This window comes from Microchirus variegatus (assembly GCF_963457635.1).
Source record: "Microchirus variegatus genome assembly, chromosome: 13".
In the NCBI taxonomy this organism is placed as follows: domain Eukaryota; kingdom Metazoa; phylum Chordata; class Actinopteri; order Pleuronectiformes; family Soleidae; genus Microchirus; species Microchirus variegatus.
The window spans coordinates 19,631,732-19,652,813 of NC_139814.1; the positions used below are offsets into that span (position 1 = coordinate 19,631,732).

The 21,082-nt window shown below is 40.7% G+C and overlaps 1 protein-coding gene across 1 annotated transcript in view; it reads left to right on the top strand.

Moving 5' to 3' along the window:
- The first annotated feature begins 5,255 nt into the window (after positions 1-5,255).
- Positions 5,256-21,082, top strand: part of LOC310935763 (ubiquitin-conjugating enzyme E2 E2-like) — a 36,440-nt gene continuing 20,613 nt past the window's right edge. The window contains exons 1-3 of the mRNA XM_083899707.1: positions 5,256-5,382; positions 6,666-6,863; positions 11,796-11,846. Of these exons, the coding sequence (XP_083755833.1) occupies positions 6,673-6,863; positions 11,796-11,846 (242 nt within the window). The 5' untranslated portion in view covers positions 5,256-5,382; positions 6,666-6,672. The remainder of the gene's footprint in view (positions 5,383-6,665; positions 6,864-11,795; positions 11,847-21,082) is intronic.

Genomic DNA, 21,082 nt, shown 5'->3' on the forward strand with positions numbered 1-21,082 from the left:
TAACCCTACATTTTTGCCCTAACCCTTAATTTTACGCGTTCTGGTGTAGGGGGGATCTCTGTAGTGAGCTCTGATGCGTGCTTACAACGAAATGGAAGATGAAATTACCCATGATGCTTTGCGAATTCGGCAAGCCGGCTGATTTTTTTCCACAAAGATGGCGGCCACATCCTGCAGAGGAACAGTTTTGTTGTAAGTATATTTTCGCATATAAACATGTTACAATGTCGAAATGTGTTGGAATGTGTTGGTTTGATATACATCCATTAGTCCAGCTGAACACTAATGTCAGAAAATAACGGACCATTTATGAAAGCAGCTAGCTAACTTGTAGGGTTGTCAACATGTGACATAGGTTAGCATGTTCGTTATGTTAACTACCCTAATTTGCATATAGCGGTGTCCCAGTTCCACAGGGAAGCCACTTTTTTACGATTGAGGGAACTCCAAACCAAGTGGAAATTTTAAGGGGGAGAAATGGGACGGGGCCCTTGTTTTAAACGTGATGCAAGCTAGTAAATGGGTTGTAAAGCAGTTGTTTTCAATGTAACTGAATCATTAGAATCAGAAGATTTGTTCACATGATCGTCTGACACAGTCACTGAACTGAAATACGACTGAACGCGTTCTGACTCTTCCAGTGACGACACTCTCTGACAGTTACAACTGTCACGGCAGTTTCACGCAGCCCTGCTATGATGACTCCGCCCACATTGAGGAGGTAGTAAAGGAAAATGACCCAAACTGTTTAGAGTAGAACCGTGCTACAACTGTGCAGTGGAAACGCGTCATTTGTTAACTATCATATAGTTCACAATTAAAGAATAAAGCAGAATAAAGGCGAACCATATACATATAAATAGTAAGTAGTTTGTTGCATTCAGGTTGTTTTTTTCAGGTTTCTGTTTTGTTTCAGCCTTGGTTAAATAGATTTCGTCTTTGTGTGTCTTGTCTGATGTGACTTCCTGTTTTTCTTTGTAGTTCGTTTGGGGAGTTTGTTTTTGTTGTTTTTTTCTCTCTTGCATACCAAGACTTGTTTTGCTTCCTGTGTTAGTTTTCTGGTTTGGATAGTATCTGCCTCGCCCTGATGCAAATCACCTGAGTCCTGGACTCTGACACAGATGTAATCTTAGTGACATATCAATCAAACAAACCCTCTTTGTACAACACACATGCTGTCTACTGTATCACACAGTGCGGCACACATAGATCCACTCTTACACACACACACACACACACCTGAACAGCATTCTTTATGATGCAACACAGGAGACTGACAACCCCATACACTACCACTTGCACTTGCACCACTTTTTTTTTTTATAACATATTTTATTTTGCTGTATTTTGTAGTTAATTCATTAGTTGAGTATTTGGAATTTTAGGTTATAATACATTAAGATGTATTTTTTGACATAATGTGCTCCCTAGTCCCTTACCCTAACTTTAACCAACTCCATTTATAGCAATGTTATCGACTGGTATTGCTAACATTGGCTAATAACGGCTAGCCCGAGATATGTTTAAACTTGTGGTTTTTTCCAACTTTTCAACTGGAACATGGTGGGTTATTTATACTATGATTTATAATTATTATTATGAGGAGCAGCCAAAACGTCCTCACAGAGATGGGTTTGAACCAAAAAAGTGTCCTTACAGCAAACTGCAGACATTGCAATGACTTCCATTCATTTGGACGACCAAACCAAAGTTAACCCTAACCAGTTAATGCCTAACCGTAACCTCAACCCAACCACAATTCAAATATTTGCCCTAAACTTAACCAGTTCCTATAGAAATTAGGGTTTTAAGTCCAGTTCACATTACGGGATTTTCAGCTCTCATGGTGTGAAACAATGCAGGACGTTCTCCCCCAAGAACCAGTTTCCGGTTGTTGGTTTCACCCGAGAGTCGCAGTGTGCAGTTGAGGTGCATTCCATTTGTAGTCAGAAACTGGGAATTTTCAAGGGAACTCAGATTTCCAACTTGGCAGTATAAACACTGCTACTTGGATAGAGCATCCGCAAAGGCCATGGTTCCCAACCTGGGGTCCAAGTCACTCGGTCATCAGCGACCACATTGGGGGCCCAGAGCTCAGTCACACACTCTATTGCATAAACCCATTAAACCCATTTTTTGGTCTGTATTAAAAGTACATGATATTTAAGTGAAACCCCAAAACTTGATAATTAGCTGTTCTCTCCTTTCACCAATGTTTCAGTCGTGTTTATATTGTCAGATACTGTTGGAATGATAAACAGCAGACCAGTGGGTCCAATTCGGAGACTTGAGATCCAGAACTTCTCTCCCACATCACATTCTTACTGGGTTAACATGACCCCAAAAATACTTCCCTCCTCTCCATAAACAGCAGGCGGGTCTTGGCCCAGTTTCAGAAAAGATGCAGCAGCAGCAGCAGCAGCACACGTTCCCCAAAGAGCTCCAAATTCCGGCTAATGTTTCCTCACCACAATGGAAGCTTTTTAGGAGCAAGCCGTCCCTCGCGCTGTCATACCGCTCTCCACTTTCCTTCTTTTGGATTGTTTTGCGGGGGCAGGTCAGGAGACTCACAATAGACGGGGAGTAACGTGAGAGATGACGATTGTCTTCACTCCACCCTCCCCATGTTCTCCCAATGTTCTCAGTTGACCCTTTTCACGCTGCAGCTCAGGGACTCGCCGTTTGACCTGAGGAGGAGAACGTGTTGTCACGGTGACCCACTAAATCCAGTCATGATGACACTTATCGTCCATTAGCTGTGGAAAAAGTGATTACTTCACATTACTTCATTTTTTTTATACTTTTTGTTGTGTTATATATCAGGACTGCAATGATTCATTGATTATTAATCAGTAGGGGTATCATCACGATTCTCCAAGTCCTCAATTCAATTTGATTTTTTATCCTTTTTTTTCTCTTTTGGTGCAGATGGGTGTTAATTTAGTACCAGATTATTAGTTTCATGTCATGATAACTCATTTAATATTATAAGTAAAGTGATATAAGGTCCAATGTGTTCACAATGGACCCATGCAAATTGGTCAATATTGTCTGATTATTTCTTTGCTTGATATAACAAAAACCAAACATTAAAACGGAATAATTTTGTTTTAAGACGTTTGAGATTATTATTTCAGGATTTTGTTTCCATTTTATGGACCAAACAACTAATTGATTAATTGAGAAAATAATCAATTGATTCCCATATTGAAATATTTGTAACTGAAAGTGTTTTTATGGCTCTCCTAGTTAATTTGCAACCTGAGTGGCAAATTAAATGAAATCTTCCACTGCAGTATTTTTTTTTCACTATGCACACTATGGTTCTTGGTCCTATAAATCACTATATGAGGCCACAGCGTCACTGTAATGGAGCTAATAATAGATCCACACTAATGAGGCCGTGTCCGCCTGTGGAGTCGTGATAAATGCAGCCAGAAAAGTCCTTGAAAACAGCTCAGACTCCAGAGAGCACGTGACCTCAGAGCGGGGCGTGAACGCTTCCTGTTCTTTCACAGTAGTGACACGCTCGTAAATAGCTTTGTATTCAGTGTTGCCAGATCTTGTGAGAGAAACAAGCAAAAAAACAAAAAAAACAAGCTGCTGCACAATGACCACAAGAGGGACTCAAACCAACTTTATCATTTATTTAACATTTACTCACCAATTTTAGACATTATATACAGTAAAACTTTACACACACAAACGCCTTTAAACCTATTTTTTTAATTATAATGAATGATTATAAAATATAAACATAATTATATAAAATATAATTATCTTATTATAATTCAAATTATTTCAAAAGTTTATGTGTCAGGTATATAAATGTAAATATAATACAACACCATTACACAATAGAGAAAAATAGTAGTTGTAAAGATAGATCTTTTTAGTGTTTCATGACATTATATTCTGTTCAAGTAAAGCATTTTTTTTATTTATAATGTTTCGTTTCAGTTATTAACTATGAAGTAAAGAATTATAGAATATCATTTGTGATGTCCCAGGGATAACAAGAGGGTTAAAAACCAGCGCTTAGAAGAACTGTGATTCAGGACTTTGACCTGTGGAGGGCAGCATTGAACCTCTCTGTAAACAGCCTGCTGGATTCTATCAGGAGAAGAAGAAGAAGGAGTCTCATTTCACACAGCGACCCCACTTCCGTCTCCTCGTGAGGACACAGGCCGTGGATTGAGACACATGAAGATGAAGTGGCAGCCTCCGTGTTCGCCCTCTCATTTCCACTTCCTTTGTAGTCTGACACCATCACCATCATCAAAGCCTGCCATAAACAGAGAGCCTCAGACAGCACTTCCGCCGTCCGCCACATGGAGGCGCTCTCTTGTATTGTCAAGTTTTGGCATCAAGGAAGCGACCGGAAGTGATGAGTCTCAACCTAAAAATTAAAAAATGTCTGTACATAATGTAATAACAAAATAAAGAAATTAATTTGCAAGAGTGTGTTCACATTACATTATCAATAGAGTTACATAATATAATTAAAAGATATTTGCTTTGTCGTAATAGATATGTAAATACATATCTGATACTGACACATGCACAGGTTTGCACACCTGTCCATTAAACTAGAACTATTTTCGATTTTCTTAGGTTGATAACTTAAGAAATTAAACCATTTGACTTTTCCTAATTATTATAATGCTATATTATAAAAATTACAAAACAAAACAGTTCTGTTAATATCTACCTTTAAGGTAAATTTTCCATCGTGGTACAGTACGGTGTGGTCTGGAATGGTAAAATTCCATAGTCTGTGAAAATATTTACTTTACTTTACTTAACTTTGATAATAATGATTCCTTGCAGCCCCCAGGCTTTTGAGAATATAATTTCCAAAATAAAATAAAATAACACTCTATCTATCCATCCATTCATGAGAATTATATTAATGTTATTAATTAGTATTTTGTGAACATCTGTGAATTATTATTTTTTGTGAAGACGTTATAGCTATTTCGTAGCCGTGAATTATGATTTTTCATGAAGACGATATATCTATTTCGTGGCCACAGTTTAGAATTTTGTTAACATGTTAAATCTATTTCGTGGCCATTATTTTTTTTTCTCAGTAAAAAAAAAATCTTTGTTAACGTGAACGTGGGCTTTTATTTTGCCAGCTAGAACCGGAAGCGACGCCTGTAGCTAGTGCGTCTGCATTGGCAGTTTTACAGTCGCGGCTCGGCTCGGCTCGCATTCTCCAGCAGCAGCAGCAGCAACGGCACCAACGGCGATAGCAGCGGAACAGCGAAGTGAAGGCAGCGGACGGGAACCAGCGCTCCTCGGTCAGTTCGTGAAGCGGACAACGGAACGGACGTTAGCGGACATTAGCAGACATTCCTCCTGCCGCTGCTCAGAAAGGTGAGCCCCCCCCTCTAAACAAATGCATGTGAGCGGAAAGAATGGAGGTGTATTCCGCTGTGTTGTGGAGGGAGGGAGGGAGGGAGGGAGGGAGGGAGGGGGCGGTGGTGGAAGAAGAGAGAGGGAGAGAGGGAGGGGGGGCATCCATTCTGTCTTTGTGCTGTTGGTCAGCGGCAGCTCCGGCGGTTCTCAGCCTGGATGCGGGAGAAGAGTGTTTTTGTTCCGCTTGATCTCGCTCTGTTGTCAAAGACGTCTCACACCGAGGCTTTGCTAACTCCTCATTGATAGCCACAGAGCCACGGGACCCGAGAGAGAGGTCCTCGGGGAAGTGAGGGAGGGGAGGGTCGGTGTATGTGTGTATGTATGTGTGGAGGGAGGGAGAGAGGGGGGTCCTCGATGTTACCCCCGGCGCGTGCCTTCTCTGTCTGACACCGAGTGTACATAACGCCCCAACGAACCCCATCCAAAATATCTCTAATTTTAACTTGTCCTCATTGAGACGCAATGAAATGTACATCACAGCGGAACTGCTCAAGGTCCTTCAGAGTCCGCAGCTGCCACTCTTTAATTCGGCTAACACATCCATCCCCCCCCCCCCCCATGAGGAGCCTGAGTTAAGATGACAGTGGAAAAGTTGATGTTTTTTTAAAGAGCCGTTGAAACTTGGTTGAGTTCTTGAGACTGAAGCATTTATTTTTCGTTATTTTCTCCACTACATGTTTTGGTCTGACATCAAATGTCAAAACGTTTTGATCAGTGTTTCCCAAACCTGGAAATGATGATGTTTTTAAATGTCAAAATTAGTACAAAGAAACCAGAAAACATTCACGTTTAAGAAGCTGGAAAAAGAGAAAGCTTGTTTTAATTATTGCGGAGAGAAAAAAGACCCACTCAAACTGATTAAGAATAATAATAATAATAATGTCAAGTAGTTTATTATCATGGGAAACTGAATCAAAAACAGTAATAATTAGATTAGGGCTGCCAGGATTAATCATCAGTCAAGTCATTTCATCATCCATTAATCACTTTGAGTGGTTTTTAATAATTAAAACAAGATTTCAGATTTTTCCTGCATCTTGAATGTGAATATTTTCTGCTTACTTTGCTCTGATTAACATTTTCCAACATCTCATGGCCCAAACGCCTAATCCATTAATCAATCCATTCAGAAAACAATGGTTATTTGCTGTCCTTAAGTCGTCCCTCTCAGATTGTGTGTCCCTGCACTTCCTGCGTCGTGTGCTGCCTTTAACGCCTCGTGGCGTCTTGTGTGTCTGCAGCGTCAGCATGTCCAGTGAGGTGCAGCCGAGGCCGGACGACAGCCCCAACACCAGTGGGGGAAGCTCAGACGCCGAGCAGAGGGAGGCGGCTCCTCCCGAGCAGTCGGGCCCCGAGCAGCGGGACCAGACCCAGCCCAAGAAGAAGGAGGCCAAGATCTCCAGCAAGACGGCCGCCAAACTCTCCACCAGCGCCAAGAGGTAGATTTACTGCCCCAGTTATCTCTGACTGTGTGTGTGTGTGTGTGTGTGCTGCCTTCACTGCACTCACCTGTCTCACTGACAAAACAAGAGTGTGTGAGTGTGTGTGTGATGAAGCTGCGGTTTAATCACCGACTTTGACATTTGCATTCTCAAAGCCTTCCGTCATCACGGCTCCTCTCCTTGAAATGTGCCACCTCAGGAAACACTGACTGCAGATAACATAACACAGCGAGTGTTCCCGCGGAGAATGACTCTGTAACTGTGGAGATGATATTACAGGCTCTTTTTTACAAATATATGTCTGAGCCCATACAAAAATGCATGAATACATTTAAAACAAACTCTATTTGCCTCACTTTGACTGTGAACAGAATAGATGCTGTTTATTGCTGCTGTTTAAATATTTACAGTCCCATATTCCTTTTATTTTTTGCTGTAAAACATTTTGGTTTGACATGAAAAGACGAATGTAAGACGAAAGATCACTATCTCAGCTTTTATTTACAGGCCTTCGTTAAATGTTAATGTACCACCACATTTTAGTATAGGACGAGAATTAGAATGAAAAGAATAAGACTTAAAGGTGCCATATGTAAGAATGTGGCCAAAAACGGCTACATTCAAAATACAGAGGTCTTTCGTTTTCTGACGTAACTGGCAACCCGTGGTTGCTCAGCTGCTGAGACTCTACTGACTGCAATGAGTGGTAGACATCGGTAGGTGGTGCTATTATATATAATATCTTGGCTGTACTGTTGTTGGTGAGTTCAGTTTGTTACATGAACATCATTCCTGAGTCTCTGTGACATATTAGGAGGATTTTATGGCCAGTTGCTTTAGATTTATTACATAATCCCCCTTTTAATATTTAGTGGCAAATGGGTTGCCAGTTGAGCAGAGCACAGGTTACCAGGGGTCTGTCAAAGGATGGATTTTTAGTCATATATATCGTCGCTTTCTCCCTCGTGCAACACGATAAGTCAGAGCAGATGCTGATATTGACGCTGCAGGAATGTCTTCTTCTGTGAAACGGATGTCGTGATGTGTCACAGAATCGTTGTATCGTGATATGACTGGTATCGTGGACCGTGTATAGTATCGCGACATCTGCTCAGCTCACTTAAAGATACTGTACGTAAAGTGGCTGCAAAGTTACAGTGCGTCTACAAGCGTCTAGACCTACTAGACATGACCTTAATACTTACTCTTTTAAGTCTTTTATGACTTCTTTTAAATGTGTGTACGGATGAATGGATGTATGAACCCGCATGTGTACAATGACAAATAATCTAATCTAATCCTGGTATTGGTGCATCCCTAGTTTTAAAGGCAAATCCAGTGAAACGCACAAAGTCGCTCCCAGAACGTTCTCTTTGTTGTTCTCTGTGACAAACGAGCGCAAAGAAAACGACGCATAACCAAAATTATTCAGCTTTAACGATCTGCTTAAAAATAGTAATTCAGTCATCGGCTGATAATGGATGCGTTGTTGCCACACAGGGCGAAAGTCACTTCTTTCTGGTTTACTATTTTGTTCTCATGTATTTCCATTGGTTTTAATTTATACTCAAACAATTACGTTTTGTTTTGCTACGTCTTACTTTGTAGGGCAACCATTTCTTATTTTTCAGCGTCTTAAATGTGAATTTTTTCGGATTATTTTGATCCATGCAACAAAGATCTCATTATAATTTAATGATGATTCTTTGTGGACAAAACAACATCATTATTTTTGAGGTTTTGCATTTTTTGGACTAATCGATGATGAAATTGATCGTCAGTCGCCGCCCCCCCGACTATCACACATTCAGTCGATGCCGAAACTATCCGTCATGCCGGTATCGAGCGCTCGCAATAACAAATTATTTTTATGTCCCGGTTAACAAACAGCTGAGGGAACAGTCAACGGGATCAATCGATGCGAGAAGTCAATTATTGAGTTTCCTTTTCTTATTCCTCGTGTGACTGTGGCGTCCTTGGAACATTTTGAGTTATGGCGGCGAGAGGGAAAACGTGACGTAAGAGGAGCAGAAGAGCAGGAAATGGAAATGAAAGCCAATGCTGTGTTTGAACTTGAATCCGTGGGAGTTTGAACTTGGCAGGATGGATATTAGAGTCTGGACTTGTAAGACTGAGAAGCCACGAGTGTAACGTCCTCCGCGGCCGACATCGCCGGCTCAGTCTGACACATTATGGTGTGAAGATGGAGGTGAAGATTTCAGACCCCGGAGACCAAGAGTGCGCGTTTCATGGAGAGTTTTAAAAGACGTAAAAACGACAAAGACATTAATAACAAGAGTATGACGGCTGTTCACCGCCGGTTACAGAAAAATCAATCATCGTAAATAAAAATCTGTATCAGTTTGCCTCATGCTCGCTCACGTTGTCAGGGAATAATACAGTCTCTCTTTATTTCTATACAAGTGCAGTTGAATGAGGAAGTGACTCGTAGTTAATGTTGACTCGGTGCCGGTGCCTGGATCCAGAACTGAGAACTATCCTAAGAATATCTTGTCAGCTTTATTTACTAAACTGCACTCTCCGCCTGCAAAATGAAGTTTGCAAACTTCTCAACCAAAGTCCATGGAGAAAATCAGCATTTTTAGTGTGGGGGACACAGGAGGTGCTGGTCCACTGCTGCCAGGTTCGGTTAACATGCGTTGCCTGGGTAACGTCGAACAAAGGATTTCAAACACCAAAGTCACAAAATAACTCATTTAAATTCACTAATGGAGGCAGCAGGGGCGATCAACTACTCCCGTGTACTGTGACGTAAAAAATCTGCAATTTTTTTGCGTGGGCTTTGGTGTGAGGAGGGAAAAAGCTGCCTCACAGTGAGATAAAACAGAAGCATTCCCAGGATATCGTAGAAATAAGCTGGAGTCGTTTTTATGACATTAACCTTTTGACCTTGTCACTTTAGATAGGACATAGAGACTGACAACAGCCCATTATGCTGATAATGTGACAGGGATGAAGCCATTCAATGGTAATCTAATGCACTGCGACGTCGTCGACATGGACGATTGATTACAGCCGTTTTCCAGTTTCAGAAGAAGGATTAGTTTTGTTTTTTTTGGGGGGGGGGGGATGAAAATTTTATAGTTGCTTGTATTTGTGTTTTCCTGGCAACATTCCTGCACTGCACACAGGAAGTCACAAACGGAGGTGACGGCAACGTTGAGCGAGTAAAGTGACAACGCAAAGAAGAAGCGTCCACGACGAGGACAATTTTGATGGGATAAATGCTTCTCGTCTCCGCCCCCGGCCTTTGTGCTGCTGCTGCTGCTGTATACACACAAGTGCTCCCCGAGGGCTCATACAAACAAGAACAAGTTTAGGCGAATTAGCAAACGTTTTGTATCGTATTGTATCTCAAAAATACACAAAAAGCAATGATGGAAAATGGCCTGTATTTATTCAGTGTTTTAACCCTGAATAAAGCTGCTTTACGCTACAGTTTTGCTATTCACCCATTCACAGCCATTCACTCACACATTTATACAGCACTTCTGTCACTCATCTTTCATAGCTGCCAACACGGCTTTAATCACTTTTTAACAGACAATAATGTAAGATATAGCCCTTCGTCTAATACCGACAATGATATATTTTGTACATTCTAACTGCCAAATCAATAAAAAGTAAAGAAAACACATCGTAAAAGGTTAAGTCCTTTTTCCGTGTGGACGAGACGTTAATGCCTGATTTCGGATAAAAAAAAGATGCGTAAAAGCTTAAAAAAACTGTTCAATTATATCTGTTCAGCAAACAGAAGCTGCTAAATAATAGGGGTGTGCAAAAAAATCCATTCACAAGAAACGCGATTCTCATTTACTACAATTCAGAATCGATATATAAAATGTCCCAGAATTTTTTTTTTTTTTTTAATAAAGAGTAGTGCTGGGCATGTTAACGACCGGAGTCCAGGCACTGTTTACCAGTTAGCTCTGTTAGCTGCGTTAGCTGCGTTAGCTCCTTTAGCGCGCATACAGTCAAACTGGAGCGGTCTGTTTATTAAACGAAAAGAGCAGTGCTACAAAAAACCAGCATACCTGCGCGCTGCTTATGTGTGCCTCTGTTTTTAAAGTTTATCGTTACTTTAGACACTCGTTTAAACAATATGGGGTCGCATCTTTTTCCGGTCAGTTGCCATGGAAACGCATCACACGTTAGCGTGCGTTAATGTTGCCACCGAATCATAGCCCCAAAAATTGGAATCGCATCGAATCGTGAGATGGTAAAATATTCCCACCTCTACTAAATAACATAAACAACAACAACAACAAAAAATCACCGAAAGTTACGCACTGCAGCTTTAAATGAAAGCCGCATCGATCTAAAAGTGAACCGTGTGCGTTAATGTCGAAAAATGAGGAAGCAATGCATTGCGTCGTTGTCATGGTAATGGCGGCTGAATCATGATCGATCAATCTGATGTGTAATTATGTAAAGTATACAACGTGACTACCGCTGTAGCAAATGTAATAAATACTAAACCGACCGGGGAGAAGTCGATTGATTGAATACTTTCTTCTCGTGCTCGGTGTGGAAACGCGGCCGACAGCTTCCCTTACAGTTAAATGAATTTACCCTCATATACCAGATATGATTCCATTATCTGACGCGACCTTTTTTGACATCGATATCCATTTACATTCATATGCGGGAGAGAGAGAAAAAAAAGAGTCAAATATGCAGCTGCGCGGTCGTCGCGGTCGCCGTGGTGTTGATCTTGTGTGTCAGGACTGATTCCTGTGTTCACTCACTGCGCTCCGGAGCTCATTAGAAAATCAATGAAGTATTCCGTGTGCACTCACAGATTGATTTTTTTTACAGTCAGGATTTATACAACTGTCTTGTTTTGTGTGTATATGTATGTATGTGTGTGTGTGTGTGATTATAACACAGATCTCCGTCTTGTTTCAGGATCCAGAAGGAGTTAGCAGAAATAACCCTGGACCCGCCGCCAAACTGCAGGTAAGACCTCGATGATGAGTGTGTTTTTGAAAAGAGCCGTTTGCTCTGACACCCGAGGCTCTACTGTGTGTGTGTGTGTGTGTGTTTGTTTTTATGCTATTTGCTCCATGGAAGTCCTGAGTGCTACCGTAAACAAGTATATGGATGCAAAGCTCTATTTCTCTGCTTTCCCGTATCCATCCATCCATCTTCTACCGCTTTATCCTCCACATGAGGGTCTTTCGTGGTGGGTGCTGTGCCAGTCTCAGCTGACATGGGTTGAGAGGCAGTGTCGAACCTTGGACAGATCGTTTTTTTAATATTCTAGATATCACAAACGGTCCAGGAGTTGCGGTAATTTTCAGACGTACACGTGCCAAATCCTGTCACCGTTGATTTTCCGTTGCTCTGAAATAAATGTACGGTTGACTAAAAAGCAGTTTGGTGTTCAGGCGTGGCCTGTTAGTATGAGCAGATAAAGGAGCAGATGCAGTTTCTCAGGAGCGAATGGGAGGAGCTATGGTAACAAGGACTGGAAAAATCCAGGATGAATCTGCTGTTTTTACAAGTTTCTGACATTTTAAGGACCAAGCAACTAATGAACTAATGAATGAATCGGTTATTAAAAACAATGTATTTGACAGTTAAAAAAACGATTGTGTTGTGATAACAGTTGTGTTTGTATCCTGAGGTCAGATACACCATCACATACACTGCCGTTCAAAAGATTGGGGTCACCTATACACTTTTTTGGTGTTTTTCCATTAAAAGTCACACTTTTATTCATCAAAAGAGTTGAAAAATGAATAGAAAATATATTCAAGACATTGACAAGATTAGAAAATAGGATTTTTATTCAAAATAACAAGGGTTACTGGAGAGATGGTTGCTGGAAATGGGCCTCTATACACCTATGTTCATATTCATATACAAATAGAGTGTACTTCTGATTAATTTAATGTTATATTCATTGAAAAGAAGTGCTTTTCCTTCACAAATAAAGACATTTCTAAGTGACCCCAAACTTTTGAACTGTAGTGTACAGCCTTGTCTATTTTGGATGATCAGTGTGAATCACTTCATCGTTTCCGTGATATTTGTATCTGTAGATTCTTGTACCGTCGCTGCAGACAAAGATGATTTTCTCACAACCGTCAGAATCACACCCATTAATCTGTCACGGCTGTTTGCGGTGTGTAAATAAACAGCCAGTGTGTTTTTTTTTATCTGTCAGACCTGGAGCGATGACTCCGGCACCTGCCGGCTGTTTGTCAGCTCCCCAAATCTCAAAGACGAGGCTAATCTGGCTGAAGCGAGCCATTATGTTTCCTGACAAAGAGCCAAGCAGCAGCAGGGGGAATGAAATTTCATGGGCAGACTACTTCTATAGAGACTGACACTGTCTGTGTTCTTGCTTGAAGAATGTTCACGCTGAAAAGGCCTCTGTGACAAATGGATGGAGAGCGGCTGCAGTCGGGGAATCTTCGGTCACGAGTGACAAACTGGGCTCGAGCGACTCGGGCGTTTTTCAGAACAAGAGTAGGAGAATTTGCAAAAAGGTTTTATCGAAGCGGCTTTTTTTTATCCACGCGGGTCTCAGAGGGGAAACGGCACCCTCACGTTTTTATGTAAAATGTTCGGAAACAGAAGATGCCATCGTCCAACATCTTGCTGTTGAATTCTTACTTGAGTTTTAACCTCTGGCTTTTATTCTGTAAAGCACTTTGAGTTATATATGAATAGTGCTACATGCAGATGCTCCTCTTCAGCGCCACATACAGGCCAGACATATACTGCAAAGGAAATGGTCCAGGATCCTCTGTCTGCTCGTTGTTGTTGTTCTCCAAGGCAAGGACACAGTGTAAAGGGAATTAAATTAGGCAAAGTAGGGACCTTGAAGTTTTTACTGCGCTAAGAAAATTAGTTTTATTGTTTTAAGCCATATTTCACGTCCTAAAACACTATTTTAGAAAACTCAAAATGACAAACAATTCGCAACTCTTGCTCATAGCTAGCTCTTGCTCGTTTTTGTTTACGCATGCATCATATTCTACATTTTTGGTGTTTTTCTGTAGCAGTATTACAGGCATGTATATTGCAGTGTTTAAAGGCGTTTTTTGGGGGTTTGGAGGAAAATAGGGATGCACAATATCAGTATAAGGCAAACACGCGGAGATCCTACTTTATGGCTAAAACAGTTGACTGAAAAGGCTGCTACCTGTAGCGCCCTCTATGGTGAAAATGTATAGAACATCTGTATGAAAAATATTCTGTTAATTTCCCGACAGAAGAGACTAAATGAGGTCTGTCATTGGACAAAGGGAAAAACATTTATATGAGTAGATTATTGGTTCAGCCCAAGGAATTTTAATACATTTTATTTAGATTTAAACAGCAGAAACAGGTAAAAATATCTGAAACTTAACTAAAACAGACACCAAGCAAGCAAAAAAAATACTCGGATCTGGAAAAATGACTTCCTGATCACAGAGTGTAGAAAAAAGTAAAGTTGTGTGTCCGTGTGGACGAGGCCTCACACATCCCAAAGCACTGGTGCTACTTGAAATGTAGATCTCTGCATTCATGCGCCCCCTCGGGGGTATTTACCTCACTCTTAAACGGTTCCCAGTAACCCCCCCCCCCCCCCCCACACACACACACACACACACACACACACACACAAGGCTGTCACATCCCCGGTGTTTGATTTAACCACAGCGACTGTTCTTGCGAACGTTTCTGACGGCGATGAATTTCCTCACACACAAAAGGCGTTCACGTCTCCTCAGCCCTTTCTTCACCTGCTAATTGATGTGACAGTGTTAAATAGGCTGTGTTCACAGAGAGACATCACATGTGAGGATGAGGGGAGGGGAAGGGTTATGAGGGGACGCTGTGATGCGGCTCATTACCCCACAGGCTTCAGCTTCTTCTTGTTTTGTTTGGTTTTGTTTTTTTGTTTTTTTTTCCCCCTTCTCCTCCCGGCAGAATATAACGCAGCTCATGATCACAGCAGATCACCGCCTCACATCCTCTCTGGCTCCTTTTCTGCATTCCCTTCCTCTGTAGAAAAGGAAAAGTGCTGTTTCCTCTCCTGGGAGTCGTTTTTTTCTCCAAAGACTACATGTTTAGCTTTTTCTTTGGTTCGGCTTAAAATGGAATTAGCGGAATTTTTTGGAGCCACATCAGGATTTTTCTCTTTAATCATGGTTGTCACACTGCCAGAGAGTCATTAATTCAACGTGACAAACACTGTAAATATGTATGTGAATAGCCCTCACATCAGATACATTATATTAGCCCAGTGCTTAGCAGCCACCCTGGCTCGATATGTGTGTGTGTGTGTGTGTGTTGTCTATTCTATAATTACCATATCCTTTCATGATTGACCTGGCAGCATTTTAATAAGAATCCCCTATTAGCGCAGGCAGAATGAGGCTTGGATTCTAGGGCTGCAACTAAGGAATATTTCCCAATCAATTAATGAATATTCTGATCCATTTTAAATGGTTTTAAATGAAAAAAAGTATTAGAATTTGAATTATTTCTTTGTTACATAGAGCAAAGAAACCAGAAAATCTGAAAACGTGATTTAAAACCCTAACCCGAGGCCCCTATAATATAAAACGGAACATGTTGTATTAGGTAGGGATAGACCGAGTATCAGTGCCTATATTCACCATTTTGATGCAAATCAATTTATTTATTTATTTATTTACATTTTCTGTTTACTTTAAGAAATAGTGCTGAGTCTGGGAACTCCCTGCACTTTTTGTTAGAATTTTAAAACAAAGATGTCTATTGTCTTAGGTAAAAAAAGCCTTTAACATTCACAAATCTGAAAGATGTTTAATAAACATATGCTTAGAGGCATTTATACGTTTAGTGTTGGTGTTTGTGTTATTAAAAATGTTGAGGCCAATATTTTCACTTTTTCTGCAAATCAATATCGGCTCCAAATATCAGTTATGGACGACCAATAATCAGTATCAGCCCTGAAAAAACACATCGGTCTATGTCTAGTTTAGGATGAGGTTAGAGTTAGAGTTATGGTTAATGTTAGACCAGTAGTAGGTATGGTTATGGTTAGAGGTCCTCTGAAGGCATGGAAACTAGATTGTGTGTGTATTGTGGTTATGGTGTGTGTGTGTGTGTGTGTTGTGGCCCCTGCAGCAGCCCAGCAGGCTTCAGTAGCTGTAGTTGTGTGCCTTGTCAGACGAACTGGAGGAGAACCAGTTTGTTATTAGGAAACATCCTGCAGAGAAACAGCCGTGTGCAGAGCTCACCTGCTGCTCGGCAGCTCCTCTCTCTGCTCGCACTGAAACCGTGAGAGGGAGGAGGATGTCGAAAAACACAGAAACATCCACGCGTTCGTTATCTGTCACAAACAACAACATCGCTCAAAATTGGTAACACCTTCACGAATTAAAGCTGCCGTGTGTAACTTTCAGAAAACCTGGAAATTCAAACGTCTTGTTTTGCCCGCAAACCAAAATGATTCGGTTTTAGTGATTTCATAAAACGCTTGTTGTAATTATTAAAAGAAACCGATCAAACCAATGCATCGGTGATCAAAATAGTCAACAATTCATTTAGTCGTCGACTAATAGTCGATAAATCCTTACAGCCTTAGTCTATTACGGTCAAACGTGTTCACGCAATGTTGATTAACTCGTATCATCTGATTCCATACACGCTAGCTTATAGAGAGATTCAGCGCCACCTACGGAGGCGGAGTCAGATGAACATGGCCAATAAATAGATTTTCTCCTGCTGTGTCCATGGTGTACGTAGCGTTAGTCTGACTACGGCGGTAGCTTGATGAAACTGTGCGTATAAACGTGTCGTCTAGAGCCGCAATTAACGATAATTATGGTAATCGATAAATCTGTCTATTATTGTATTAGTATTAGTACTATTATAGTAGTTGAAGATTCATTTAGTAATCGATTAATAATAGATTCATTGGTTCAGCTCTAGTGACGCCTGTGTTCCTACTTTCTGTAAGAACTCAAGGGTCTTGACAAACTTATTGGAACATCCTCCTGACAGCGAGGACTTTGCTGTAATCCAATCTGGACGTAACAAATGCAGTGTAACCTTGAGCTCGGACGAGAAAAGAGACGGAGGATGTTTCCGCTGTTTGAAGTGCGCCGCGTGCCTCGTGTACAGATCTGTGACTACAGAGCAGAGATAGATAGAGAGAGAGAGACCATCTTATTTCATAATGTCACTGTTGTCCTGAAACAGCCTGTTGTTGTTGTTGTCATTATCCCAAATCACCCCCCGTCAGCAGGGAGCTCCAACTGAGAATCTCTGCGTACATCAGGATTCAATTTGATTTAATACAGAGCACTGTGAGTTAATTATAAAATAGTTATTGATGCATTTGGAAGATTTAGGGTTCCCAAGCTCCGTACGGTGCCCTAATTAATCGTCAACTATTTTGTTAAAAAAGTGTTCGGTGTTCTTTTTCTAGGGCTAAAAAAACACATTTTGTGTTCCCACTAGCCACGCAGCCGTCCCCTTCCTTAGACCTGTATGCTTTCTTGAAATGATACCATGTTTATTGTGGAATTATCAATTCACCGTTCACTGGCAGTGCAGTAGCGGCTCTCTCCTCGTTGATCTAAACAGAATCTCTGGTCTCGTTAGCTCAGAATAACAGCCTGGAGGCGTTGCTAAGATGGCGGCCGACTGTTGAGACTTGCCTGATGATGACACGGCTGTAAATCACTGCTGTTGTGAGAACTGATTCTACAGTTTCCACCTCCTCATTCGTTTAATCCCCTTCTTCTTGTCTGCAGTTAGTTACAGCTGACTAAGCCTATCTCTCTATCTGTGTGTGTGTGTGTGTGTGTGTGTGTGTGTGTGTGTGTGTGTGTGTGTGTGTGTGTGTGTGTGTGTGTGTGTGTGTGTGTGTGTGTGTGTGTGTGTGTGTGTGTGTGTGTGTGTGTGTGTGTTTGTGTGTGTGTGTGTTTGTGTATGTGTGTGTATGTGTGTGTGTGTGTGAGAAGTTACTGCAGTGTCTTTCTGCTACAGACCAGGACAGCATATCTAATGAGAGCCTAATCATTCATCCACACAGTGAGACATGATGTGCATAACTGATGATATACACACACACACACACACACACACACACACACACAAACGTGTGTTTATATCTTAGTGGGGACACATCATAGACATTCCATAGCCCTTTATCCTAACTGTTGCCATCACTGTAAACCCTTAGCCTAAACCCAATTCTAACCCTAAATCCTAAAACCAGATCTTAACCCTAAAAAGGTCAATATGTCCCCACAAAGATATAAATAAATACAGTTATGGGGACTTGATTTTTGATTTTTGTCCCCATTGTATGAAGATAAGATAGTCCTTTATTTGTCCCACATTCTGGAAATTTGCATCGTTACAGCAGCAAGACAGTAAAGATAAGGATAATAAATAATTAATAATAAACATGCATTACCAAAAAAAACGACAATATAAAAATATATCAACACCGAGACTATAAAACAGTTAAAACTGAATGTATAATGTACATTATAAACAATTTCCAGAATATATGCAGTATGGACTAGATATTTACATTATAAACAGTGATTGAGCATGCGATATGATATGTTTATATTGCACTTGTGTAAAATAACAGTACATAATGTGACACTGTAAACAGATTTTGGTCCCCACAACATAAGTAATACCTTGCTTGAACACACACACAAAACAAATAGCTGTTTTAGGACACTGCACAGACAGCCTAACCAAAGAGATGTGTGGTTAAGTTAAGTTAAGGTTAGGCATCATCTGGTTATAGTTAATGCCTAACTTGATATTAGTCCTAAACTTGGTCAGAAATGAGGTTCTGCTTCATTAGGACCAGGTTTTGGTCTCCATGACAGATAATAGTCTTGACAACTCGGTGTTAATGCCAGACAATGTCCTACAAAAGTGAAATATCCTTGTACAGCGTCCTGGTAAGGACACTCATAGACATAATGCATCCTCTTAACCTTAACCTTAACTTAACCCTAATGATAAAACCACATCTTAACCATTAAAAAGCCCTTTAAAGTAAGAGGACCAGCCAGAATTACAGTTTACTACTATTACTACACAGGCACACACTGACTTCCTGTGTATCATCCATTATGTGCTACATCCAGCAATTACTGGGCCTGTTTTGAAACCTTTTTAATAAAGTGCGTCTGGCAGACATGTTGTCCACCTCTTATACATATATTTTATTGCACAGTGTAGTTTTTTTGTTGAGCCGAGCTGGGTTGGTTTAAGCGACAGCAGAGAGGCAGGAACAGTCCAGCGCAGCGCGGGCGTCTCCTTATCTGCCCGCTTTGTTACAGCTTTACCAAGCGGTTGTGAGGGAGAGGAGATAAGGTGAAGCTGCTCTTACAACAGTCAGTGTGAATACCTGAGACCACAGTGAGTGAATGAATGAGTGAGTGAGAGGCCTCAGGAAATGCCTGATAGAAACACCACACAGTTTGTGTTTGTCGTTGTTTTTCTTTCTTCTCTGTGTCAGTCACTGATACTTAACACACAAACAAATGCACAATTCTATTATTTCTATTGTTTACTTAAATAACCTGGGGGTCCACGTCTGCTCTGGTCATTAGGGGCCTGTCAAGTGAAAACACATTCATTTTTGTGGGAAAAGACAAGCGTTCAGTCAAGGAGTTGAAAATGACATCACGATATTCTTTAATGATATCGCCGTAACAATATTTGTGACACTATGTCACAGAATTTCACAATAAAAGTGTCTTTGTTGATATGGAACAATGTGTAGTTCACAATAAAAAACACATTTCTGATGCAAAATTGATCAATTACTTCAAAAAACATATAGCAATAGCTTATAAGTGGTGGGCTACTTTTTCAAAAGAATTGATAAGAGGGCCACATATGGACCACAGGCCATGTGTTTGAGACCTCTGGTGTATGTAAATAGGTGTATTTCTTTAATTTTTGGGGGTTGAGGGTCGATTATTATGGATTGGAATGGATTATTAATCAAACCCTTAATTAATCTTTTACTAGTTTGATAATTGAATAATTAGTTTTTCGATTTTCTGGTTTATTTTCTCCATTTTACTAAGTAATAATTAGATAAAACCTCTAAAGGGGTAAAAAAAAGTAACCAAAAGGCAAAAAAGTAGACATTTTGTCTCACATCAGTGCCGAAAGAAAAATAATTTAGTCTAAATTTTACACACTGGACCTTTTTAAATTGAGTTAAACTCAGTAAATGAACCTGACAAGTTTGCTAACACTGATTTAAAGTGTGAAACGGTTACGTGAGAGGTTAAAATGTTCATATTAACCGTGTCTCTAAAGTCTGATGCAGTTGTCGGGGAGGTTGTGGATTGTACTGTGAATTTGTATTCTTGAACTGATTCTGGCTCCGTGTGGGTTTGCTCCCATGGAGGTTTCCTCTGTTTATTTTCCATTTCTCAAATCCAGCCAAGGCGTCTCTAAACTGCAGTGTTGCTGAATCAATAGTGCAGTGAGAGCCAGGCTGCACCCACATGCTTCACTGTTGTAGCACACACACACACACACACACACTTCACAACCGCCTTCAAATCCGACTGCAATGTGTTTCAGGGCCTGAACGTACAGTTCTGGAGAATCAGCTCACGTTTTTATCGGCTTTTTATTCACATGGAATCAGCTTTTTTGGGGGGGGGGCTCTTCAAAGCTGTTTTTGTAAAGCTGGTCCCAGAGTGTTTTTGTGTTTACAGTCGATATACAACTTTGGTAAAACGATAACGTCATAGTCCCACCTCTCTCTTGCTCGCATCTTTACCGTCGTCATCTTCTTCTTCTTCTCATTTTGTGTTTATTCTGTCGATTACTTCCTTAATTTGTTTGTTGTTCGATCCATGAACTGTCAGAAAATGTGGAAAAAATATTGATCTGCTTTCCCCAAACCTCGAAATGATGATGTTTTCAGATGTCTTGTGTTTGTGCACAAACCAACATTTTTCAGTTGAAATTATGTCTGTGTTAAATGAAGCAAAGAAACCAGAAAGTAAACTTCAATGTTTTTTGATGCCTGCAACTTGGCACTGCCCTCTAGAGGAAGTCTTGCGTAACGTCCATACCAACACAAAAGATGCATAGAGGTAGTGACGGTAGATAACGATCGGGGCGGATGGACGGAAAACATCCAGCCTAGAAGCACAGCAGGCATTATAAATGAGTTAACAAGGTTGTCCAGCAGAGGTCGT